The sequence below is a fragment of the Mesoplodon bidens genome (genome assembly GCF_964165515.1).
Source record: "Mesoplodon bidens genome assembly, contig: HAP1_SCAFFOLD_116, whole genome shotgun sequence".
Taxonomy (NCBI): Eukaryota; Metazoa; Chordata; class Mammalia; order Artiodactyla; family Ziphiidae; genus Mesoplodon; species Mesoplodon bidens.
The window spans coordinates 879,288-907,197 of NW_027672444.1; the positions used below are offsets into that span (position 1 = coordinate 879,288).

Here is a 27,910-nt window from a genome sequence, read left to right on the forward strand (position 1 = left end):
AGAAAGCATGGTGGGAGGGGAGGAAGGAAGCAGGGGGTTTGATGTGATGGGCATAGAGTTTCAGTTTGGGAAGATGAACAAAGTTCTGAAGATGGATGGGGGTGATGGCTGCACAACAGTGTGAATAGATTTAATGCCACTGTGAACTGTACACTGAAACATGGTTAAGATGGTAAATTTTATGTGTATTTTACCATAATTTTGAAAATTAAAAGTTAAAAACAAACCCCAAAATGAAATACCTCCAAGGTTTCTCCGAGGTTTGGGGTGATAGAAATGGAGGAAAATGTTCTGAGAGCAGGTTGTGGTGATGGCTGCACAACTCCATCAATATATTCAAATTGATTGAATTGGACACTTCAAATGGGTGAAGTTTCTGTTATGTAAATTGTACTTCAGTGAAACTGTTAAGAGCAAGCAAGCAAACAAACACATGCTGTGATCCAGAGGAAACTTTGGAGGATGAAGGAGCTGTTCACTGTCTTGATTGTGGCTATGGTTTCACAGGTGTACCCATATGTCAAAGCCCATCCACTTACAGACTTTAAACATGTGCTGTTTATTGCATGTCAATTATATCTTAATAAAGCTGTGTTTTAAAAAGGCAGAAGAGTATTCCATATATAACGAACTCCTTATAACATATTAAACTCCTTAGAATATATTAAACAATATAATTTATTAAACAATGCCCCCTTTGGATGGAAATTTAGGTTTCAAATTTTATGCCCCTATCAATAATAGTTCAATAAATATCTTTGTAGGAAAAAAGAAGAAAAAAATGCAGATATTGTTTGCTGCTCCCCCTCTTCTTCTCCCCACGGGCAAGCCACAACGTCAGAATTTCCCAGGGAGGGGGCCTGGGAACCTGTAATTTGACTGAACATTCCTGAAAAATTCTTGGAATCAGACATGTTGGGGCACATTGAATCAAACTTCATGAACTTGGATTTTCAGGCTTGGGAGTGTGAAATCCCCTTTTCTTTGATCCCTAAAAAATTCTGTAAGTGTTCCATACAAATGATTCTAAATTTCGGTTTCCCTCCTATTGGCGGTGCATCAGAATCATCAGGGAGCTTGTGAGAATGCATATTCCCAGGCCCTACTCCCAGGGAGGATGTGTATGGTTGCCAGATTTCGCATAAATAAAGAAATGAATAAATCAATATATAATAAACTATAGGGTGTCCGTTAAATCTGAATTTCAGATAAACACCAAATAATTTTTTTAGCATAAATGGTTCCTTGCAATAGTTGAGCCACACCTGTACATAAAAATTATTTGTTGCTTATCTGAAATTCAGATTTAACTGGGTGTCCTGTATTTCATCTGGGAATCCTAAGTATGAGTCCTCAGGCCTGGGGTGAAGCCCAGATCTGCACTGTTGGTCTGCTCCCCACGTGCTTCGGACGAGGGGGATCCTTAGAACCCATGTTGAGAACCCCTGATCAGGTCAACACCTTCTATGTCAGGAGCCCCTCCTCAGGGCGGCCAGTGGATCCCAGTGCATCCCACAAGTGAGCACACTTTAATGTTGGTCCAAGGAGGAAAAGGGGGCTGAGAAGCAGCAGGAGAAAACTGTCCCAGGTTTTCAAAGCCAAACGTGGTGGATGCAGTGTCACGGGCCCTGCAGCCTGAGGGACGGTGCTCATCTTCTCTGAGTGAGTATTTAAGGCTGCCTAGTGGACCCACACCCCAGGATTCTGTCTAGATTCTCTAAACTTTATTTATTTATACCCAGCCTCGTCCCAGAAAGGACTTTAAGCCTCGGAGGTCTCAGTCCATGCAGGGTTCTTGGTGCTGGGGAGTGAGGTTAACACGCCGTCTCTCTGGGACACACACGACAGGTATTAATTGTGTGCTCACCACGAATGGGCATTATTCTGGGAGCTTTACAATGATAACCATCTCATTTAGCCCTCGAGATAAGCCTGCAAGGTCATTGCTGTCGTTGGCCCCATTTTGTAGATGAGGAAACCGAGGTTCCGAGGGGTCCAATGGTTTGTGCAAGAGCGCACCGAGTAGGCCAGTGGCAGAGCTGGGGTTCTGACCCAGGACTGTGTTGCTAACCAGCCCCCATCCTGCCTCCCTACTGAACCAGATACTTCTTGTCACTGAGCTTTGCTGGGCGAATTTTGGGTTACGTTCCGCTTAACCTGGGGCCATACTTTAGGTCCTGATCCCGGGAACATTTCTGATCCGGTGTGATAACAGCTGGCAGGCCTTGAGCGTCTACTCTGGCCAGAGACTTTGACTTTTTATACATAGATACTCTCTCAACGCCCTGCACCGCTGAGAAGACCCAGACCCAGGCATACAGAGAAGCCTGGCCGAGGTCACAAAGCTAGGAAGTTGCAGAGCACTGATCTGCCTAAAAAGGAAGCATCCATCTCTGCATCTTCAAAAGCACACACTTGCTTTCCACCTCCCCTCGCCAAGCTTCACTTTTCAGGAAAACGCTCTCGCTCCGGGCTAGTCGCTAGGCAACCCTTGCATGTAATTCCACGAAATGCCCAGAAGAGGGCGCGAGGACTCGCTCTCCCCGGGCACCCACGCGATGGGGCTGAACTTCGCAGAATCGCGAAAGGAAGAGTGACGCGCTCCAGACGAACTCCACCTGTGGCCGTACCCGAGCCCTAGGCTGCACAGAAGGTGACACAACACGGCACCTCTGCACCCCACCCCACCCCACCCCCGCAGGGGCCTGGACTCACCGAGGCTGGGTTTTCGATGACCAGTTCGTAGGTCAGCCCTCTGGACCCAAACCTCAGGATGTCTCCGGGTAGGAGCTTCACAGCCACGTTCTGAATGTGGCACTCATTGACGAACGTGCCGTTGCAGGAATTGAAGTCGTGGAGAACAAAGCTGCTTTCGGCCTCATTATATTCAATGAGTGCGTGATGGTTGTCGACGTCTGCAGACTGAAATGCAGAAGGGGGACAGTCAGAGCCAGCAATAACAGGAATAACAAGGAATAACTAGTGCCACTGACACTGGGGGCCCCAATGTGCTAACCACTTCATCTGGCTGGACAGTCACTGCAATCCTCATTTTAAGAGGAGGATGCTGAGGGTCAGAGAGGTTAAGTGACTTGCCTAAGGCCACACAGCTAGTGAGTGGAGGGTCACCAGACCCTGACAGCAGACCCAGAATAGATGCCCAGTTTTGGGGTAGGGCGTCAGGCAACACAGAGGCAAGAGGGAACTCGGGGGGAATTGGCCAGGAATGGCCACTTGATAGTTCTCTGATCCCATGCAAGGATCCTTTTGGTTGTCCCGAGTGGCAAGACAGCAGAAATGGCCCAACACAAACCAGAAAGGTCAGTTGGCAAGTGACAACTGTCCATTTACTGCAAGTGTTAAAGTTCAGGGGAGGTTTTGTAATAATTGTTGTTTGTTCTATTCATTTTTAAAATAACATGTTTTTTGTAATAATGCAGAAAATGAGAACTAGAGAAAAACACAAAGAAGACATAAAATCACTTAGACTCCCATCCCCCAGAGGCAGGCACCGAGAACACGGTGGTTCACATCCTTCCAGTCTTTTCTCTATGCTTACAATCTTTTAAAAAAGTTTAAACACAATTGAGCTCACACCACAAAACATAGTTTTATAACTACCTTTTAAAAGCCTTGGTGTACAATGAAGGTTTTTCCCATGTGCTTAATTATTACTGTTGCTTCTTAAAAGCTAATCAGAATTTATCTAACCAAAGATGATCTATTTTTCAATAGGGGCCCTGGTGTGACCACATTTCCCTCAAAAGAGAGAGACCCCAGGCAGTGATTTGTCAGTGGCGTCAGAAACCTCCTGTGTAACCACTTTAATAAGAAGAATGAGCAAAACTCAGCACCAAGGAGGAAATATCACATCCCCCCCGGCCCTGGCGCCCTGGACTATGGGCTGCAGGGCACGTGCGAAGTCCTCTGTCTTCTCAGGACACTGCCTATGAGCCATCCACTCCAGCCTGAGACTTTGCAACTATTTTCTAAGTCACTCTTCTCAGAGTGCCTCATCCAACTTTCATAGAGAGTACTTGGACTTAGAAATCTATACTAATGTCCCACAATATAATTATAACCAATAGCTTATATTAATAATAGCTTATAGTATATGAATAGATAATAATATAACTGCATATATTAGTAGAATATATTAATGACACATTATGTGTAATTACACAAATGCCAGGAAATTTGTGCTTTACTGCATTATCCCGTTTCATCTTCACAATAATTCAAAGGGATACTTCCTCATTTCAAAAAAATTTATTTTTTATTGAAGTCTAGTTGATTTACAATGTTGTGTTACTTTCAGGTGTACAGCAAAGTGATTCAGTTATACATATATATAATATCTATTCTTTTTCAGATTCTTTTCCATCACAGGTTACTGCAAGATATTGAATATAGTTCCCTGTGCTGTACAGTAGGTCCGATAGTTACTCATTTCTTAGATGAGGAAACTGAGGCATAGAACGATTAAGTGTGCCCACAGCCAGCCACTTTGACTCGCTTGGCTTGTTCCCAGGTTTGCCTGATTCAAATGACTGTGCCTTTACCCACTTTTCAAATTCCTACCAAACACTTTGGCACTTAAAATACTGAAACACAAGAAGAAAGCAGGAGTAGCTCTATTAATTTCAGGCAGAGCCAACTTCAGAGGAAGGAAAGTTATCAGGGATAAAGAGAGGCGATACATAGTGATAAAGGGGTCGATTCTCCAAGCAGACATAACAGTCCTTCATTGTATGTACCCAACAATAGAGCATCAAAGTATGGAAGGCAAAAACTGATAGGACTGCAAGGAGAAGCAGATGAATCCATCATGGTAGCTGGAGACCTCAACAGCCCTCTGTCAGTGACGGGCAGACCCACCAGGCAGAAAATTAGGAAGAATGAAGTTGAACTGAACAGCACTACCATCATCTGGATCTAACTGGCAACCACACAGCTTCATCCCACAGCAACAAAACACACATCCTTCTCAAGCTCCCATGGAACATTCATGAAGCAGACCACATTCCAGGCCACAAAATATACCTCAACAAATGTAAAAGGATAGAAATTATGCAAAGTACGTTTTCAGAACACAATGGAATTAGGCTAGAAACCAATACCAGAAAGACAGCTGGAAAATCCCCAAATATTTGGAGATTAAACAACACACCTCTAAATAACAGATGGGTCAAGGAGGGAGTCTCATGGGAAATAAAAATTTATCTTGAGCTAAATGAAAATGAAAATACAACCTATGAAAATTTGCAAGATGCAGTGAAAGCAGTGCTTGGAGGGAAGTTTATGGCATTGAAGGCATACATTTGAAAAGATCTAAGCTTCCACCTTATGAAACTAGAGAAAGAAGAGCAATATAAGCCTACCACAAGCACAAGAAAAGAAGCAATGAATGAAATAAAAAGCAGGAAAACAATAGAGAAAAGTCAGCAAAATAAAGAGCTGTTTGGTTTTTTTTTTTTTTTGTAAAGATCAATAAAATTGACAAACCTCTAGCAGGATAACCAAGAAAAAAAGAGAGAAGATACAAATTACTCAAATCAGAAATGAAAGCGATGGCATCACTACTGATCTCATGGACACTGAAGGGATAATAAAGGAATATTATGAATAATTCTATGCCCACAGATTTTATAAGTTAATGAAGTGGACCATTTCCTTGAAAGACACAATCTACTGAAACTCACACAAGGAGAAATAAATACTCTGAATAGACTCATATCTAGTAAAGAATTTGAATCAATAATGAATAACCTTCCAAAATGGAAAGCACCAGGCCTGGATGGGTTCACTGGTCAATTCTATCAAACATTAAGGAAAGAATGATATCAGTTCTAAATAATCTCTTCCAGAAAATAGAAGAAGAGAGAACACTTCCCAGCTCATTCTGTGAGGCCAAGCTTATTCTAATAGCAAAACCAGATAAAGATATTGCAAAACAGGAAAATTGCAGACCAATACCTCCCATGAACATAGATGCAAAATCCTCAACAAAATATTAGCAAATTGAATCCAGTGATGTATAAAAAGACTTCTACACCACAGTCAAGTGGGATTTATCCCAGGTATGCAAGGCTGGTTCAACATTTGGAAATCAATTAATGTAATCCATCACATCAACAGCGCAGAGAAGAGAAATCGCATTATCATAACAGTAGATGCAAAAAGAGCATTTGACAAAATTAAACACCATCCATGATAAACTAACAAACCACCAAACCACCACAACAACTCTTGGCAAATTAGGGATGGAGGGGAACTTCCTCAACCTGATAAAGTACATCTATAAAAACCCTAAAGCTAACGTCATATTTAATGGTGAGAACCTAGAAACTTTCCAATTAAGATCAGGAATAAGGTGAAGATGTCCCCTTTCACCACTCATTTTCAACATTGTACTGTATGTCCTAGCTAATGCAACAAGGCAAGAAAAGAGAATAAAAGATAGATTGGGAAGGAAAAAGAAATCTTCTTTGGTGAGGTGTTTGTTCAGATCTTTTGCCCATTTTGCAGATGGCATGATTGTCTATGCAGAAAATCCCAAAGAACCGACAGAAAGCCCTCCTGGAACTAATGAGCAATTGTACCCAGGTGGCAGAATACATGATTAATATACAAAAGTCAATTGCTTTCCTATATACCAACAATGAACAAGTGGAATATGAAATTAAAAACACAACACCATTTACATTAGCACCAAAAAAAAAATGAAGTACTTAGGAATAAATCTAACAAAATACTTAGCTATATGAAGAGGTATATGAAGAAAACTACAAAATGTTGATGAAAGAAATCAAAGTAGTCTAAATAAATGAAGAGATATTTCATGTTTATTTGAAATTCCTTAATGATATATGATGTTTAACATCTTTTCATATGCTTATTTGACATCTGTAGATTTTCTCTGGTGAGGTGTCTGTTGAGCTCTTTTGCCCATTTTTAAGTTGGGTTGTTTGGTTTCTTATTGATGATTTTTAAGACTCATTTATATTGTTTATTTATTTTATTGAAATGTAGTCGATTTACAATGTTGTATTAATTTCTGCTGTACAGCAAAGTGATTCAGTTATACATATATATACATTCTTTTTAAAATATTCTTTTCCATTATGGTTTATCACAGGATATTGAATATAGTTCCCTGTGCTATACAGTAGGACCTTGTTGTTTCTCCATCCTGGAGGTAACAGCTCACATCTGCTAACCTCAAACCCCCACTCCATCTCTCCCTCAACCCCCTCCCCCTTGGCAACAACAGTCTGTTCTCTATATCCATGAAGACTCATTTATTTTGGATACATGCTTACAGCATCTTTATTCATAACTGCCCAAAACTGGAAGCAACCAAGATGTCCTTTAAAAGGTAAATGGATAGACAAATTGTGGTACATCCATACAATGAAATACTAGTGATAAAAATAAACGAGTTATCAAATAACAAAAAAGACATGGAGGAATCTTAAATGCATATTGCTTAGTGAAAGAACCTAGTCTGAAAAGGTTACATACCGTATGATTCCAACTGTATGAAATTCTGGAAAAAGTAAAACTATAAGGAGAGTAAAAGATCAGTGCTTGCCAGGGGCACAGGGGCTCTGGGGCTCAGGATGAAGAGGAGGGGCACAGGGGATTTCAGGGCAGTGAAAATATTTTTTATGATACTGTAATGGTGAATACTTGTCACTATACATTTGTCAAAACGAAAGAACGTACAACGCAAAGAGTGAACCCTAATGTAACCTATGGACTTAGTTAATAATAGCATATCAATATTGGTTCATCAGTTGTAACGAATGTACCGCACTAATGCATGAGGTTAATAATAGGGGAAACTGTGTGTATTGGAGGGGTGGATATATGGGAACTCTCTGTATTCTCTGCTAAAATTCCTGTAAACCTAAAACTGTTCGAAAAAATAAAGTATTAAAAAAATGAAAACACATTAGCTCTTTGGAAAATGTCCCCCACATCATCTTCATCACCATTGCCATTGATCTTTGTGTCCTTTGAACCTTCGATAACCCAGGAATGAGAGAAATTCTGTCTGTGACATTTTGTTTGTCTCTTGCCAGGCTTCACTGCGTTCAGTTCCTCAAAAACTGTCAGGCCATTATTAAGACATCAAAGCAAGCAGGAAGTTTTCAATGACTCCACAAAGTTGGGTGAGCCTCTACCACATGTTAGGCCAGGAGACAGCCTCCTAGTTCGGCCCTATAATATCACTCGCTCCCTTTACTTGGAAAATTGCTAAGTGCTGCTCCTGGACAGACGCCCTGCTGCTAATACAGACTGAGTCTATAAGCCCCAGCCTACTGAGCTGTCCCACTATGAGATGAACTGTTATTTATTCATTATTATTTTTATTAGTATCCTTATCCTCCTCTAACATATTTTGAGGGCTTCCTGTGAACTGGGCCCTGCTGAAGCATTTTGTGTGCATTTTTATCATTTAATCTGCATGACGGCCCTAAACAGGGACTCTAGTGTTATCTCCACCTTAGAGAGGAAGAATCTGAGACTCAAAGGCTGAAGTGAGAGGACAGCATCACCTTGATCCCAAACCCAGACAAGGACACGACAGGACAACCACAGACCAGTATCTCTTGTGAACACTGACACCACAGTCCTCAACCAAACAGGAGGAAACCGAATGCAACAGCACAGTAAAAGGATCATACACTATGACCAAGTGGGATTTATTCTTGCAATGCAGACTTGATGGTTCAACATATGAAAATTAATCCACGTAATACATCACATTAACAGAAAGAAGGAAAAAAATGACCATCTCGATGGACGTACAAAAAGCATTTGACAAAATGCAACGCTCTTTCATGATAAAAGCACTCAACAAACAGGGAATAGAGGGAAATTACCTCAACATAATAAAGGTCAAATATGAAAGGCCCACAGGTAGCATCATACTCAAAGGTGAAAGACTGAAAGCTTTTCCTCTAAGATCAAGAAGAAGATAAGGATACCTGCTTTTGCCACTTCTATTCAACAAAGTACTGGAAGTCATAGCCAGAGCAATTAGGCAAGAAAAAGAAATAAAGACATCCAAATTCGAAAGGAAGAAGTCAAATTATCTCTGTTCACAGGCAACATGACCTTACATGTACAAAATCCTAAAGAGTCCATGAAAAACCACAACCCTCTTAGAACTAAAAAATACCATTCACTAGCAAAATCGTAGGACACAAAATCAACACACAAACATCAGTTGTGTTTCTATATGCTCACAATGAACAATCTGAAAAGGAAGTTAAGAAAATAATTTCATTTACAATAGCATCAAAATGAATAACATATTTTGGGATAAATTTAACCAAGGTGGTAAAAGATGTGTACACTGAAAACTACAAAGTGCTGCTGAAAGAAATTAAAGACACAAATAAATGGAAAGACATCCTGTATTCGTGGGTTGGAAGACTTAATATTGTTAAGATGTCATTACTACACAGCAGGATCTACAGATTCAAAATCCCAACAGCAGTTTTGGCAGAAATAGAAAAATCCATCCTAAAATTCATATGGAATCTCAGTGGACCCCAAATAGCCAAAATACTCTTGAGAAAGAAAAGCAAAGTTGGAGGTCTCACACTTCCTGATTTCAAAACTTACTGCATACAAAGGTACAGCAATCAAAACAGTGTGATACTGACATAAGGTCAGGCACATAGGCCAATAGAATAGAATAGAGAGCACAGAAATAAAACTTTGCATATATGGTCCAATGATTTTTGACAAGGGTGCCAAGATTATTCAATGGGGAAAGAGCAGTATTTTCAACAAATGATGCTGGGAGAGACTGCAAAAGAATTAAGTTGAACTCTTACCTTACACCATGTATAAAAATTAACTCAAAGTGGATCAAAGACTTAAACAGAGTCTAAAACTATAAAACTTTTAGAGGAAAGCACAGGAGGAAAGCTTTATGACATTGGATTTGGCAATGCATTTTTGGATCTGATACCAAAAGCATAGGCAGCAAAAGTAAAAATAGATAAATTCAACTATATCAAAAATTAAAACTTCTGTGAATCAAAGGACACAATAAACAGGGTGAAAGGCCATCTAGAGAATGGGAGAAAATAGTTGCAAATCACAAATCTGAAAAAGGGTTAATATGAAGAATATATAGAGAACTATAACTCAGCAACAACAACAAAAAAAAACCCCCAAATAACCTGATCAAATATGGGCAAAGAACTGGAATAGACATTTCTCCAAAGAAGATATACAAATGTCCAACAAGCATATAAAAAGATGCTCAACATTACTAGTCATTAGGGAAATGCATATCAAAACCACAGTGAGATACCACCTCATACCCATTAGGATGGCTACTATCAAAAACAAACAAACAGCAACAGAAAATAACAAGTGTTGGCAAGGATGTAGAGTAGGGGAACACTAATGCACTGTTGAGAACGTAAAATGGTGCAGCTGATAGGAAAAACAGTACAGCGGCTTCTCAAACAATTTAGAATAAAATTATCATATGATCCAGCAAGTCCACTTCCGGGTATATACCCCAAAGAATTGAAAGCAGGAACTTAAAAACGAGATATTTGTACACTCATGTTTATAGTAGCATTATTCACAATTGCCAAAAGGTGGAAGCCACCCAAGTGCCCACTGACCGATGATTGGATAAGCAAAATGTGGTCCATCCATACAGTGGAATATTATTCAGTGTAGGAGGAAGGAAATTCTGACACATGCTACAACATGGATGAACCGTGAGGACATGATGTGAAATAAGTGTCACAAAAAGGCAAATTTTGTATGATTCCACTTATGTGAGGTACATAGAGTAGTCAAGCTCATAGAAACAAAATAGAATGGGGGTTGCCAGGGGCTGGGGAAGGGGGAAACGGGGAGTTGTTGTTTAATGGGTACAGTTTCAGTTTTGCAAGATGAAAAATTCTGAGGCTGGTTGCACAACAATGTGAATAACTTACAACTACTGATCTGTACACTTAAAAGTGGTTAAGATGGTAAACTTTATATGTATTTTACCACGATTCAAAAAATGGCTAAGATGAAGGGACTCACTCAACATCAGGATGCTGGCACAGGGCAATGTCAGGGTTTGAACACAAGTCTAATTCCAAAACCTGTACCTTTGATTTGTACCCTGTGATTTTCAGAGTAGAGAGTGATTTAATAATGAGAGAGGAGACAGGCAGGACCTAATAGAGAAAACAAGTGCATTTCTTAAAGGCTCCTGCATTTTAAATGTTTAAAAATTATATAGTGAGTCCATAAAATATTGAGACGTTTAAACATCTCTTAACAATGACCATCTGCTCTGATGACTCCTGTGCTTTGAGGAAGCCTCCTCGGGAAGCTGACTTAGTTATGATGTTGCCCTGAGGTTCGCTGACGTTGTCCCTGAGGTTCGACGTGTACCTGGAACCGTCCTTTGAGCTAGGTTTCAACCTTGCATCACCTGGAACTGGGAAGCCCCATCTCAGACCATAACTTCCCGCTCCCAGCCTTCCTTATCCTCTGTCTCGTCCTCTCCTTGAGTCACGTAGCCTTTGCTCCCCGTCCCCTCCCTATGCGTAATGCCCTACGCTCACCCAGCCTGGGCCCTGCTCGAGCTCACCAGCTCCTTCAAGTCCATCCCGGCCCCCAAACCCTCCTGCCACCCTCACACTTCTGTCCTGAGGCTGTCCCAGTGCCCTCTGGGCCCCCCAGCCAGCAGGTTCCTGGTCTTAGGCTTTTAATTCTACTTTGACAACAGCCTCCTAGGTCTTCACCTCCTGCACCTGCCTGCATCCTCCGTCTGCTTCTCCAGACCCTCCTCCATCCCTTTCCACGGTGCCCTCTGCCCAGCAGGCCCACCTGTGCAGCTACATCCATGGGCTGATGGGCTCCTTGCCTCTGGTTTCTGGTTGGGTTTGGCCAATGGGGGGTTAGAGATCAGAGCAGGGAGGAGAGAGCTTGGGGTACTTACTCCCCTGGCTTCCATTCTCTGGGGCCACACAGCTTCCCTCAGAGGGACTCTACCCAGCCCTCGGGGTCTCCGTGTCCCAGGAAATGCCCCTGCCCCTCACCCCGCAGCTCTGGGGGTGGGAACAGTCCTCACTCATACTAGCTCTGGGCCCTGCACTATCCTTTGTGGTTTCTCTGAGCCCTGCCCACTCCCTATGGAGTCCCTTCAGGAAACTCCCCTCCATCACTCCACACCCCTGTGAATGTGCCTTCAGCTCCCTGCCAGGACCTGGACTTCCCAGGCTTGGAGAAGCTCCTAGATGGGACCTTCAAGGCTTCTCTTAGCTGCCAAGGGCCTCCGGGTGGTCCTGCCTTCATCCCAACCTGGTCTGGTCCCTCTCCTCAACCATCTCCTCTTCTGCATCCTCACCTTGACAGTGTAACTTCCGTCTAACCTGTGAATGTGCTCACCACCCCCTCGGCCTGGAAACACCGCCCCTTCCCCCTTCCTTTCCTTTATTGTCAAATGGCTTCAAGAGGTTCCTCTCCCGCTGGGTCCTCAACCCACTTCCATTGCCCTCAGGGGCCTCCTCGGGCTCTCGGCCTCCCTGTGACATGTGACACAGTTGTCAGAGAGAGGCACGTGGCCTGGTGGTTCAGGGGTTGGGGGAGCAGGGCAACGTGGTGGTTATTAGACTGGGCTCGAGCCCAGCTCTCCTACTTCCTAGCAGGGTGACCTTGGGCAAGTGATACCTCAGCTTCCTCATCTGTAAGGTAACAAAAGGACAGTCTTATAAGTTACTGGTGACGTATAAATGATATAATACATACTAAAGCACTTAAAAGAGAACATAGGGCAAATGGGAAATGTTCTCTATTATGAGCAAGAGGATGGGCTCTGGAGTTAGAAAGCCTTGAGTTCAAGTCCCACCTCTGCTACCTTCCAGCTGTGCAGCCTGGGGCACGGTTCTTTGCTTCTCTTTGGTTGCTCCCTGAGCAGCAAAAATGAGTTTGATAAGCTGGGCTTCGTAGGATTGACAAAAGGTACTGCTTGGTGACATGTTCAAAGGAGTGGGATAACATTTTTGAAATTAACTTGTGTGTGTGTGTGTGTGTGTGTGTGTGTGTGTTTTATCTATTTCTTTTAACCTTTTGGTTCTAGGCTATCCCAGCCCCCAGCCCCAACCCCCCACTGCCTCCGGAAAGGGATGTAGTGCAGAAATAGTAAAAAAAAAAAAAGGGGTTTTCAAAAGAATAAGGATATGAGGAAACGGCCAGGCGCTGGTGAGATGATGAGTCTGGGAGTGGAAGGAAAGAAGAAGCTTCTCTGCTTCCCCGTCAGCTGGATCCTTCCTCCCCGGTCTCCCCGGGAGAGCCCTGTGGACCGGCAAGTCCTCAGGAGAGGCTGGTCCTGAAATCAGACTGCCCGAGCGTGGTGCCCAGTGCCCCAGCCTCCCTCTGTGACCTCAGGCAGGATACTCGGCCTATCTGTGCCTCAACACCCTCATCTGTAATGTGGGGCAAACAACATTAACCTCCTAAGGATGAAATGAGTTAATACACTCGAGAGTGCCCAGAACAGTACCTGGCACAAAGCAAGCTGTCTCTGTGATGAATACCCTCAGCCTGGCAGCAGCTCTCTGGCTCCCTCACCTCTCTGACTGCTTCCAGGTCTCCACGTCGGGCTCCTCTCCCCTCAGATGTCCGTTTCCTCCACACTCTGTCCATGGGCTGGGGCCACTGTACCACCCCCTCGATTCGCAGGTGTGTATTTCCAACCCCTGGTTCATCTCCAGGCCCCAAACTGCCTGGCTGCTTCCGGGATGTTGAGGTGCTCACTCAACCCGTCCTGCTTCCTGCCCTCTTGGTAACGGTATTATCACCTGCCAGCTCATCCAGCCATCTTTCTCCATGGCCTGTGGCATTGATCCTACTGATTCTTCCAGAAAGCTCTCAGACCAGTCCCAAAGCAACGGTCCAGTCAGGTGGTAGTATTAATGTGGTGGGCAGAATGGTCTCCCAAAGATGCCCATGCCCTGATCCCCAGAACCTGGGAATATGCTCCATGAGGTGGCCAAAGGGACTGTGCCGATGTCAAGGTTACTAATCAGTGCTCTTAAAAGAGGGAGACTAAGGACTTCCCTGGTGTTGCAGTGGTTAAGAATCCGCCTGCCAATGCAGGGGACACGGGTTCGAGCCCTGGTCCGGGTAGATCCCACATGCCATGGAGCAACGAAGCCCGTGTGCCACAACTACTGAGCCTGCGCTCCAGACCCCACGAGCCACAACTACTGAGCCCACGTGCCACAACTACTGAATCTGCGTGCCTAGAGCCCATGCTCCACAACAAGAGAAGCCACTGCAATGAGAAGCCCGTGCACCGTAACAAAGAGTAACCCTCGCTCGCTGCAACTAGAGAAAGCCTGTGCTTAGCAACGAAGACCAAACCCAGCCAAAAACTTTTTAAAAATTTTTTAAAAAGTGGGAGACTATCCTGGGTTATCCAGGTGGGACTAATTGAACTCCACCAGTCCTTATAAGCAGAGAACTTACTCTGGCTGGATTGGAGAGATAAGTGGTGTTTCTTGCTGGGCCCCCACTTAACAGCCCCAATGCTCCTCTTCCTGGGAAAGCACCAGGTCAACGTTTCCTCTTTACCCAAATCCCCCCCTAGATGGCACCACCTCAGTCTGTTGCATGAATGAGGATCACGAGAACATTGATCTCACATTTCACTGACAACCCCCATTCTCCATTCCACAGGGTGGAATTTCCCTAGCTTAGTCAATTATCTTGTTATCTCAGTTAACTGAGAATTTCCAATTTAGATATTAGATGTTCCCAAAGCTAAATTTACACTCAAAAAGTGAAGCTTCTGTTTTTAGAAGCTTGAGTCAGCTCAGTCTGAAACTCAGCCCCACCTCCCCCGACTAGCTGTGTGATTTGGGCCAGTTCCTTAACCTTTCTGAGTCCCATGTCCATGTCATCAAATGAGGATAATAACGATAATAGTAGTTCTCACCCGCACAGGATTTGTTTTGTGGATATAATTCTATAAATATATATACAGAACATACATAGGTGATGTATAAAGCCATGTGAGATGCAGTAAGTAGTCCATAAATGTATGCTGTAGCTGTTTGCATTATGTATGCTATTCAAAAGATTATGATCTTTCTTTCATCTCACATCCATCAGAATGGCTAGTATAAAAAAAAAGGGAAATAACAAGTGTTGGTGAGGACGCAGGGAAAGTGGAACCCTTGTGCCCTGTTGTGAGAATGTAACTTGGTGCAGCCACTATGGAAAACAGCATGGCAGTTCCTGAAACAATTAAAAATAAAATTATCATATGATCCAGCAAGTCTACTTTTGGGTATATATCCCAAAGAACTGAAAGCAGGGCCTTGAAGAGATATTTATACACCCATGTTCATAGCATTGTTTGCAACAGCCAAAAGGTGGAAACAACCCAAGTGTCCATCAGTAGATGAATGAATAAACAAAATGTGGTGAATCCACACAATGGAATATTATTCAGCCTTAAAAAAGGAAGGAAATTCGGACACATGCTACAGCATGGATGAACATGGACATTATACTCAGTGAAAGGATATTATACTCAGTGAAAGAAGCCAGTCATGAAAAGACAAATACTGTTATGATTCTACTTATATGAGATACCCAGAGTAGCCAAGGTCATAGAGACAGAAAGCAGAATGGTGGTTGCTGGGGGCTGGGATGGGGGGACAAGGGGAGTTGTTGTTTCATGGGTGCAGTTTCAGTTCTGCAAGATTCAAAGAGTTCTGGAGATGGATGGGGGTGATGGCTGCACAACAGTGTGAATATATTTAATGCCACTAAACTGCACACTTAATAAAAGTGGTTAAGATGGTAAATTTTATGTTATGCATATCTTACCACAATAAAAAAAAAAAGAAAAATGAGATCACGATCTAGCCCTTTCCTCTGAACTTTTTCCTCTTGGAAGCCCTCCATCTGCTGGTGAGAAACTAGTCCCATCAATTGCTGTGCTGGGTACTGACCAATGAAATCAGCCGCCAGTTCCCAAACAGGGGACAAAACATTCCCTGAGGACTGGTGAGAGCTAACAGGTGAACCACCAGAGCAAGGAGCACTTGGGGAGAAGCCAGGGGTGAAGTAGGGGTGAGGGGGGAGGATGGGAGCACGACCCAGGCAGGAGGACAAGCGCGATGCAGATGGGGAGCCAGCAAGTGCACCCTCCCAGGCCTGTTTCATTCCGTGGATTTCCCCACAGAGAGTCCACCTGTCACCTTATGTCTCAAAATGCAGGTGTTCGCTTAGAATAACAGAAATGTGAATTAAAATGACACAGGTACCATACTTCACCCCGTAGATCAGTGAAGATCCAATGGGGGGTCAGCACCCTAGGCTGGGGAGGGAGTGGGAGACGGGCGTCCACTGCTGGCAGGACACCACATCCGGAAACCTCTGGTGGGAAATTTGGCCATGCTCATCAGAGCTACAGCTGTGTGTGTCCTTTGACAGAGCAGACATACCTGCATGTCCGTGAAATTATGCAAATAATAGGAGAATCCCAGCAGCCTTGTTTAATAATAATAAACAAGATTATGGTGTAGGCTTTGGTTCTTTCCTGAGAGGCAGCCCAGAACTGACAGGGGCCAGGAAAAGGGACGAGAGTCATCCGGCTGGATGGGATCTGGGGTATGTGTATGAGATCAGTCTGGCTTCATGACCCTCAGATCCCACGCGAGAAGGGCTGACACAGGCTGGAGAGATGGCTAAACCCATGAGAAAGGAGATGCCTGGCAGGACACTGACCACCGAGGGTGAGGTGTGGACACCAGCATTTCATCCCCCTGTCATGTCTGTTCTTTCTTTTTCTCTTCCATCTCCACCTTCCTAGCTGCAGCCCTGCACTGACTTGGGCTGTCCTAGAGCTCAGTCTTCTAGGGATCCTGGGACTTCCCCAGGGTGGGACTGGGGGAGTCCCTGGGGAGGGGGTAGGGTCAGTCAGCCCTTCATTGTTTACCCTTCGCTTCTCTTTTCCTCAAAACAAAGTTTATTGAAAGAATACACACACACACACACACACACACACACACACACACAAGCAGGAGCTCTGCTGATCAAGAAGGGAGAGGGAGGGAGCACTGATGGTGGGGTTCTCAAAGTGTGGTCCTGGAACCAACTCCAGGGACTCCATTCCCCCCACCTGAACCTGGGGAGCATACAAATGTGAAGATTCCTGGGCCTTACCCCAAACCCACTGGGTCAGAATGCCTAGGAGTTCTTGTTGAACAACCACTCTTAAACATGCAGAAAATCCAACAACCACTGGCTTTGGTGTTTCTTCATTCTGGAAGAACTGAGTCCCTTTCTCAGCAGAGTTTAAATAACAGCCATATCCAACTCTAAAAAATACAGTTTACAAGGCACATCAAATCATATAAATTATAACTTGCAAGGTTTAGCTGTGAAATGAGCAAGGCTGAGGCTTTTGAGCCGTGTAAACTGGGAGAGGGGAGATTGTGAATAGAGCTCCTGATGGCTCGTCTGCACACAGCAGCCGGGATGTTCACTGGCAGGTCTCCCCCTTGTTTACAATCCTTCAAGCCTTCTTCCCACTGCTTTTCAGATAAAGATCAAAACCCTTATGGTGACATGAAGGAGGCCGACTTGTCCCTTAGCCCTCCTCCTTCTCACTCTGACTTCTGGACGCCCTGGTTTTCTCTCAGTCCCTTGGGTTCACAATATGCTCTTCCACCCCAGGGCCTTTGCACATGCCATTCCCTTCTCCTTTTGTCTAGTTAAGTCCTCCTTGTCTTCCATATTCCTTTCCTTTACAGCCCAAATGTTGGAATGGAATTAGTCACACCTTTGTGGGATCATTTGACTTATTTCTCTCTCTCCTGGCAGCTTCCTGATGGCAGGGACCATGTCCAGTTCTGACATCACTGTACCCCTAGACTTGGCTCGGTGCTGAGGCTCTGGGTAAATACTGTGCAATGAATGAGTGATAGCAACAGTTATCACTGTTGACTATAAACAGTTCTCACTAGCCTGGCTATAAACAGGCTTCCTACTGCCTTAGGGAACCAAACTCCTTACAGGATATAGAAAAAAGTCTGGAGGGTAAAACCCTGCAAATATCAATATTGATTTTTCCCTGAGCCAAATGATTACAAGTGACTTTTATTTTCTTCCTTATATTTTCCTTTCTCCCAATTTTTAAAAACAAGAAGCATGTAACTACCTTCCATTATCGGAAAGAGTAAATGATGTTGAAATACTACGATACCAATAGTCAAAACAACATGTCAACCTTGCTGATGAGTAGAAATCTTTAGAAGCATGACTGCCTATTCTTTAGGATTGATCCAAGCAAATAAAACAATCTTTTTTATTTGCTAGATGTAACCTCTGGTAATTGCAAGGATGATTTTTAGTAATATAAATCCCTGACATTTTTTTTTTTTTTTTTTTTGCGGTACATGGGCCTCTCACTGTTGTGGCCTCTCCCGTTGCGGAGCTCAGGCTCCGGACACGCTGGCTCAGCGGCCATGGCTCATGGGCCCAGCTGCTCCGCGGCATGTGGGATATTCCCGGACCGGGGCACGAACCCGTGTCCCTTGTATCGGCAGGCGGACTCTCAACCACTTCGCCACCAGGGAAGCCTAGTGACGTATTTCTTTAGCTAAGTCCGAGGAGCAGTAAGCAGTCAATTATTTATATACAATGAATGCAACTCAATTTCTGTCTAGTTAATAACTGTCCTCATTAGTTCCCTTTTCCAAATGGCTTATTAATGTCAGTGGATCCTCATCTCAACCCTGTGCACCTCTGAGGATTCTTCTCAGTCTCTGTTTTAGGAGACCATAATAATGATCATTGTGACATTCACTGAGCACCACATGCCAGGCTCTTTATATGCATTTCTCACTTAATCCTCAGAATAACCCTGTGAGGTAAGAGGTTTACAGACAGGGAAAAGGAGCTCAGAGTGATTAAGTAATTTGGTTGAAGTCACTCAGCCACAAAGTAGCCTAATGAGATTCAAACCCAGCTCTGTCTATCTCCAAAGCCTGTGCTTTTAAAAATTACTACAGTTTTCTAATATCATAGTCCGGTTCAAAACAGAGATCTCTGTCTCTACTTTAGCCAGACAGGAAATAAAACGACCCCAAATCTATGCCTTGTTAGGATAAAGAAGAAACTACAGTTCTTCTTCTTCTTCTTTTTCCTCCCACTTTGCACACTGAACAGATGTTCTGTGTCCTTGAAGGGAGACCATATCATGGAGGAGAATCTCACGGGGAGGTTCATGGAGTTATCTTTAAATCTGTTGCGTTTACAATAAACATTCTCAGAAAACTAGGAATAAAGGGGGAAATTTCTCACTTGGTAAGAACATGTATAAAAACCCTACAGCTAACCTCCTACTTAACGGTGAAAGAGTAACTGCTTTCCCCTAAGGTCAGGAACAAGCGAATATAAGGATTTATACACTGCTCTTGTTCAGCAGAGTCCTGGAAGTCTTAACCAGGGAAATAAAGCAAGGAAAAGAAGATTAAAAGCATTCAGATCTCCTTTTCTGAAAGAAGAAATAAAATTGTTCTTATTTGCAGATGACATGATTGTTTATGTATAAAATCCCAAGAAATCTACAAAAGCCCTTATATAAGAAAGTGCAGTTAAGGTTGCAAGATCCCAAGAAGCATACAAAAATCAACTGTATTTCTATATACTGTCAATGAACATGTGGACACCAAAATTAAAAATATAATACCATTTACAATCACTCAAAAAAACAAAGAGAGACATACTTAAGTGTAAATCTAACAAAACATGTTCAGGACTCGTATGCTGAAAACTACAAAACACTCATGAGAGACACTGAATAAATGGAGAAATATACCATGTTCATGAATTGGAAGACAATGTAGGAGTATATCAATTATTCTCACATTGATATATAGGATAAAACACAATTCCAATCAAAATTACAGCATGATATTTTGTGTATACAGACAGGCTTACACTAAAATGTAAATGGAAAGGCAAAGCAACTAGAATAGGTTAAAAAATTTCTTTAAAGAAAAGTGGGAGGAATCACACTACCTGATTTAAGACTTACATAGCGACAGTAATCAAGGCTATCTCATAATGGTAGATCCATTATGACAAATAGATCCATGAAACATAATAGGGAACTAAGAAGTAGCCCCCATAGAAAGTATGGCCAGATTATTTTTGACAAACTTGCAAAAGCAATTCAATGGAGAAAGGATAGTCTTTTCAACAAATGGTTCTGGAACAACTAAATATCCACATGCAAGAAAAATGAACTTTGACCTAAATCTCACATCATAAACGACAGTGAACCCAAAATGGTTCAAAGATTTAAAAATAAAACTATAAAACACTTAGAAGAAAACATAAGAGAAAATCCTCAGGGTCAGGGACGTTGTGGCCTGTTCTTAGACATGACACTAAAAGCATGATCTATAAAAGAAAAAATAACTACCTGGACTTCATCAAGAGTTAAAGCTTTTGCTCTGTGAAATACTCTGCTAAGAGAATGAGAAGACAAGCTACGGATGGGAGAAAATATTTGCAAACCATCTATCTGACAAGGGACTCATATCTAAAATACATAAAGAATTCTCAAAACTCAATGGTAAAAAACTAAACAATTCGATTAGAGACACTTAAAAGATATGAAGAGATATTTCACTGAAGAGGATATGCAGAAGGCAAACACATACATGAAAAGACATTTAACATCACTATCGATTTGGAAAATGCAAGTTAAGACTATGATGAGATACCACTACACACTTACTAAAACAGCTAAAATGAAAAACAGTGTTTATGCTAATTGCTGGTGAGGATGTGTCTCATACATTGCTGGTGGAAATGAAAAATGGTACAGCAACGCTGGATAAGACTGGCAGTTTCTTTACAAACCGAATATATATAAACACATATGTTAATCCATGCAATCATACTCCTGAGCATTTATCACAGAGAAATAAAAACTTATGCTCACACAAAAACCTGTACACAAATGTTTATAGTACATTTATTTGTAATAGCCCCAAATGGAAACAAAATGTCCTTCAAAAAGTGAATGGTTAAACACAGGTGATACGTCCATACCGTGGACTATTACTCAGCAATAAAAGAACAAGCTAATAACCTAAATGGATGTCAAGGGCACTACACTGACTAAAAAAAAAAAATCAATCACAAAGGTCATACATACATGATGAAAATTATAGGGACGGAGAACAGATTAGTGGTTTTCGGAGCGTGGGGACGATGGTGGGAGGAGGAATTGTGACTATAAAAGGAGCATCACAAGGGACATCTCTGATAATGGAATACTCCTATATCCTGAGGGCCACACCCAAATCCACACGTGGTAAAATGGCACAGGACTCCACACATGCTTTGTGCCATTCCCTCTACTATTTGTGCATCTATAATTATTTCAAAATAAAGTTTAAAAAAATCTGTTGAGTGAAGTCTGAGAGTGGTCTGCCTTTCACAGTCCTAAAGGGATTCCATTGCATTTCTCTTTCTGCTTCAATATTTTAATCCCTTTCAAAATGTTAAAAGGCTCAAAGCCACTGTTTGTATAATTCCTTACTTACAATTTCTTCCAACTTCCTTGGCTGTCAATGAGCTGGGACTGTGGACCAAGCCACAGCTAATTCAGAGAATGGAATGAAATGAAGTGAGAGAGCGCTGAGGCCATGCGCAGGGCTTACCCTGATTTACTACTTGGAGGTACGGGGGCGGGGGAGGGCTCTGAGGGGCCCATAGTCTCCAGAAGCTCTGGAAAGGGCGAGAGGCCATTGCTCAAGCTGGGCACTTCAGGTGGCCGTGGCTGCCAGACGCGGAGCAGGTGAAGGTCAAGCATCAGCTCTATGCCCACCTTCCAAACCGCGCCATCAGGGTGGGACACTGCACACACAGTCAGCAAAGGACACAGGGCCCATCGCACTTTGCACTGTGCTCATTCTTACCACATGTGCCAGGGAGACCCAGCACATGCCGGGATTGGTTCTTGGTGGCACACCTAGGAAGGCTGGGACTGTTAGCCAGAGGCTGTGCTTTACAAGAGACTGGAGTCCACAGAACAGTAAGGACTTTTGGTGGTGTGAGGGGTAGGGAGGATCGGGGACTGGCTAGGAAGAGGTCTTACCTCTAAAACAAGGTCTGAATTTTCATGCCTTCCAATCGTAGTGCTTTTATTCAGGACAAAATAGCCTTCTGCACTCTTTAGATAGGCTTTCATATTCTCTGCTTTCCCTATAAAAGGTTTTCAGAAAACAATTTTGTTAGAAAAATACAGTCCTCTAATTATTCAATGTCATATTTAGAATGAATGGAATACACCATAATGTCCACAGGAGAAGTCAGCAGAGGTAGGAGTGGATAGCTGGATTTAACAACGATCACAATGATAATTCCGCACATATTTAAGACTGTCCTTTTAACAGTGATAGCCGGCATAGATGAGCTTGCTTCTGATCACAAGAGGACATCCTTTATGTAACTCAGAGCACAAACAAGCAATAGCAAAAAAAAAAAAACCCAAACAAATATGAATTCCACTGATAACCGCTCTCCACCTCCCATTAAGCTTAGTTTGGGGTTAGTTATCTGACAGAATCAAATACTCAGTGTTACTAACCCACCACTTACTAGCTCTGTGACTCTGAGTGAGTTACTTATTCTCTCTCTATGCCTCTGTTTCCTCATCTGTAAAATGGGGCTAATGATACTCTGTATCCCAAAGAGTTTTGTGAGGATTAAATGTGAAGCATCTAGAATGGTGAATGCTACACTAAACACCCATTTGTCCTACTGTGATTGTGACTGTTATTAATCTTGGGCTTCTGAACTTTGACTCAAGAAACTCCAACTTCTACAGAGCTTCTTAAAGTGTGGAAGAGTCAGTCATCAAGGAAATGGGCATTAGAAGATACTTTCTTTTTAAGTCACCGCATTCCTTCATATATTTAGGTTGAAAAAAAAATGATTTCCAAAGACAAAATATCAAGATTATAGCTTGGCTGTACGGTCAAGACTCTGTACGTATCTTTTCCTGGCATTTTATTATGAAAATGTCAAACACACAGAAAAGTTGAAAGAAGTGGATGGTGAACTTCTATAGAACAATCACCCAGATTCTACAATCAACATTTTGTTCTATTTGCTTTATCACATATCTACCCATCTATACATTTTATATTTTAATGCATTTCAAAGTAAACCCTATACATGTTTTTAAATTTTATTTATTTATTTTTGGCTGTGTTGGGTCTTCGTTTCTGTGCGAGGGCTTTCTCTAGTTGTGGCAAGCGGGGGCCACTCTTCATCACGGTGCACGGGCCTCTCACTATCACGGCCTCTCATGTTGTGGAGCACAGGCTCCAGATGCGCAGGCTCAGTAGTTGTGGCTCACGGGCCTAGTTGCTCCGCAGCACATGGGATCTTCCCAGACCAGGGCTCGAACCCATGTCCCCTGTATTAGAAGGCAGATTCTCAACCACTGCGCCACCAGGAAAGCCCTATACATGTTTTTTATTTTTTTTATTTTTATTTATTTATTATTTTTATTTTATTTTTTTTTGCGGTACGCGGGCCTCTCACTGTTGTGGCCTATCCCGTTGCGGAGCACAGGCTCCGGATGCACAGGCTCAGAGGCCATGGCTCACGGGCCCAGCCACTCCGCGGCATGTGGGATCCTCCCAGACCGGGGCACGAACCTGTGTCCCCTGCATTGGCAGGCGGACTCTCAACCACTGTGCCACCAGGGAAGCCCATATATACATGTGTTTTAAAACATAAAAATTTCAGTGACTTCAGCTGGTTCCAAGATGTTGATGATAATTCACATGATATTTGAATTCTGATCCATCTCAGTGCCATGTCAAAGATAGCCTCTTTTCTTTTTTTTCCTTTTTTTTTTTTGGCTGTGTTGGGTCTCCGTTGCTGCATGTGGGCTTTCTCTAGTTGCGGCGAGAGGAGGCTACTCTTTCTCACAGTGCGCAGGCTTCTCATTGTGGTGGCTTCTCCTGTTGTGGAGCATGGGCTCTAGGTGTGCAGGCTTCAGTAGTTGGAGCACGTGGGCTCAGTAGTTGCGGCACACGGGCCCTAGTTGTGGCTCGCAGGCTCTAGAGTGCAGGCTCAGTAGTTGTGGTGCACTGGCTTAGTTGCTCCGAGGCATGTGGGATCTTCCTGGACCAGGGCTCGAACCCGTGTCCCCTGCATTGGCAGGCGGATTCTTAACCGCTGAGCCACCAGGAAAGTCCCCAAAGTCTCTTTTCAACTGAAAGGTCACTGAAGTGTGAAGTTGTTAGACTGTGGATAAAAACAAAAGTCATCTAGGTCTGACCGTAGAGGGTCTCCGGTCTGGCTCTGCTTTCCATCAACATCTCCATCATCATTCCATCACTGAATCCCTACTAAGTGCCAGGCACTGGGCTATCCTTTTACACACATGGCCTCTTTTCATCCTCAGAACCACCCTGCGAGGCAGGTGTCAGTATTGTCCCGCTTTACAAATGAGGAAACTGAGACTCAGAGAAGTTAAGGTCACACAATAGTAAGTGTGTGACAACTCTGAGCCTTTGCATGTAACCAGTGTATAAACCTCTATTGCTGCTGGTGGGGCAGAGTAGGGGTGGGGGAATTGCACTGTCTGCTGACACTTGGCACATGTAGTAAAAGAAAGTCCTTGAAACCAGCATTCTATCCTCTGAAAGGAAGACGAGACCCTACCTGGGGGTAAGAGAAATAAAAATAAGCAGGATAGTTTATATTTGTAAACTTTGAGGCCTGTGGATGTCCCACAAATATTGATGCTTTCAGATAATGAGAAATACATTTGATTAAGTTCGCTGTCATGTATACAGGGGAAAAGACATTTCCTCTTCCCAAAGAACCATGCTCTGCTGCCTTCAGTTATTAATCTTCAATTGCAGAGGACCATGTTAGCACGCAACACATTCAAGTCTAATTAAGCTAAAATGGAAACTTCCAAGAAATGTCTCTTCTGCAGGAAAACCACAGGAAACGCCACTAATCTAAAACTTAAACTTGGATCATGTGCATATTTGTTTTTTAGCTCTCACCCCAGACGTCCCCAAGGCTGGGGTCTTCTCTCTGCTCAGACGTCCCCCCTCGGGGCAACCACCTGACTGACCACTCTGGCTAAAGGCACCCTCAGTCATGTTATTCCCCTGCTAGTTTTCCCCTGCTGTGTTTCCTTCCTTGTACTTATCATTCTCTGACATGTTCTTGTTCCTTTCTTTAGTTATGCTTGCTGTTGGTTTCTCTTTCACTAAGATATATGTTCCTGGAAAACCAGGACTGTGTTCATTTTGTTCAGCAGCGATTCTTCATGGGTATTTTGTGTTTGTACCCATCTTCAGAGCAAAGGCATTGAAAGATTTTGTCCTGCACTCACTTTCCGAGGCTGCTTGTATGGCAAACAGCCTGGGAGGATAGAGGTAATGTTTCTAATAAAGATAACGGCTCCTTCTGGGGCAAAAGTTGGGCAGGTTTGCTAGCAGCCCCTTTCAAAGATTGCAGTTTCCTGAGTTTGGAGTTCCTTACCTGGGACACAGACCCACTGTGCGCACAGCATCCACACTGGCTGCTCTGCAGCACCCCAAGGGACTTTCAGGGCAACAGGAACCAATGTGCATATGCAGCTCTGGCTGCCTGTTATGTCGGCTGTGCTGTGAGTAATCAAGTTCTTTGTTTCTGGCCCAGGAGTCTCTTGCCTTCTGCTAGGAACTATAAGCTGGGCAGGCTAATTTACTAACTTTCAAACAGGGTCAAATGTCAGACCCTTTGCAGTTCCTGCCAGTTCTGTGCATTACCCCTTCTCCAGGGCAGGGGGCGGCGGGGGGGCAGAACCTGACACATAGTAGGTGCTTGGGAAACACTTGCTGAGTGAATGAAAATACAAAGGACACCTCAAAGCAAGTCAGTACAGCCAGCTGGCTAGGAAGCTTTGATAGTAACTACCTTTCATTTTTCCTGTCAGTATCTAGCTTAGATGACTCCTTGGAAAACCTAAATTCTATCTTTTTAGCTTTTGGATTGGACAATATTTCTCCACCTTCATTTTGCCCTGTGCATCACTTCCTTGCGTGAAAACACTGTCAAAGTAATTTGAATGTGTGGAGCTCTGTGAATTCGTTCTTACTCAGCGCCATGGAGCACCAGCCACAGGAAAGAGCAAAAGGGCTTCAGTCATCTGCGTTCCCCCGACCACTTTGGATGGCTCAGAATTGGGCTATAGGAGCAAACTTTCTTTTGAGGTTTACAGTGGCCTCAAAGTTCCTTAAAGAAGGGGAGTTCAGGTAAGGGGCGGGTGTGTGTGTGTGTGTGTGTCTCTGACCATTGGGTGGGTGTTGTCCATAAACCATGGGAAACAGGGGTTCCTCTCTTAATCCCAGCTATACTCACAGGACATCCAAGAGCTAGTGCCCAGGAGAGGCTTAAAGCTCCCGTGCCGCCTCCCTTGGGGGGCGAGGTAGGGGCTGCACTTAGGAAGGAACGGCTGGTGTTGGGGCACCTTTTCTGGGGTGCTCCTGGCGACCCGAGCCTGGATCAGAGAGTTCGGACTCGGCTGGCGCCGGGTCCCCTGCCTACCCCAACGCCCTTGACCTCGCAGGGCTGGCCTCCTCCGGCCCAGGTTTCCGCCCGCCGCCTCCTCGCGCGCCGCTCTCACCTGGCCAGAGGAAGAAGCCCACGCCTCGTCCTCCGCCGAGAGCCCTGACCTCCGCTCTGCCGCCCTCCCGCGGAGTCTCCAGGCGAAGGCCCGCAGCCCGCGCGCCCGCCCGGCCTTTTTACAAACGTCGCCACGGCAACGCCATTCTGACGGCCGAGCTGGGGAGGGGCGTGGCGTGCGCGGTGCCCGAGGATGAGGGGGAGGTGCGCTGGCAGCACCCGGCCAATTACAGCCCGCTGCAGCGCTGCGAGCCCTCCCCGACCTGCCCCCTAGAGGTCCCCGGCCCCGTTTCAAGGATGGAGAAACAGGCTCAGTGTTCACAGAAGTAGCTCCAAGTCTTACAGCGGGGAAGGAGCAGACTCGAGAATCCTCCCTACTGACCTTAGCTCTAGGCTCGGTGCGTTGAGGAGGGGGTGGTCAGGCGTGGGAGGGTAATGGAGCTGAACCACGAGAAGCTTGGAGGTTAGTACCCCCCGTCCCACCCGAATCTCTAGTTCTCTCTGTTGTGGAGGAGAAAACAGAGTAAGCTGGGGGGACCATCACTTCTGGGGGTGGGGGTGGAGATGGGAGATGGGTGGGGTGGAAGGAACACTTCTGAAAGAATGGAAGATTCTCCCACGTGCTAGGGAAAGGGTATTTACAAGCCCACAGCCTTACTGTTCCTGTCCTTCCCTGTCAAAACTCGCGTTTATTCATTCATGTGTTCTTTACTTCTACAAACATCACCTGAGTCCCTATAAGGTCAGACGGTGGCCCCAGTGTTGACCTGGATCAGATCCTTAAGAAACACCCCCGCACTCCCCATGGGCACGGGGCTGGGGGGATGGAGCGTGTGGAGAAGACATGCAAATGCCAACTATCTCCCCTCAACCCATGTCACCTTTTTCAAATCAGCCCCTTCTGTCTGGGAGCAGAACAGACCTGCTGACTACCTACAGAATGCCTCATTTCCCTGGCAGGCAATGACGGACAAGGTGCCCCAAGACAAACTCAAAATATTCATCTGAGAAAGATGAAAGATGGCAGACTCCACTCTAGTCAATTAGAAGAAGATATAAGAGAGAAAAATCATGGAAATCGATATGGGATGGAATATATGGTAAAGATGCTCCCACATGCCTAGAGGCTCTTAGAAATGCACATTCCCTGGCACAGACCTCAGAGATTCTGATTAGGCAGCTCTGG

The 27,910-nt window shown here is 44.0% G+C and overlaps 1 protein-coding gene across 1 annotated transcript in view; it reads right to left on the reverse strand.

Moving 5' to 3' along the window:
* LOC308610204 (forkhead-associated domain-containing protein 1-like) overlaps nt 1-22,438 on the reverse strand; it is a 124,957-nt gene extending 102,519 nt beyond the window's left edge. The window contains 2 exon segments of the mRNA XM_081259436.1: nt 2,716-2,922; nt 22,178-22,438. Of these exon segments, the coding sequence (XP_081115562.1) occupies nt 2,716-2,922; nt 22,178-22,270 (300 nt within the window). The 5' untranslated portion in view covers nt 22,271-22,438.
* Nucleotides 22,439-27,910: the final 5,472 nt, after the last annotated feature.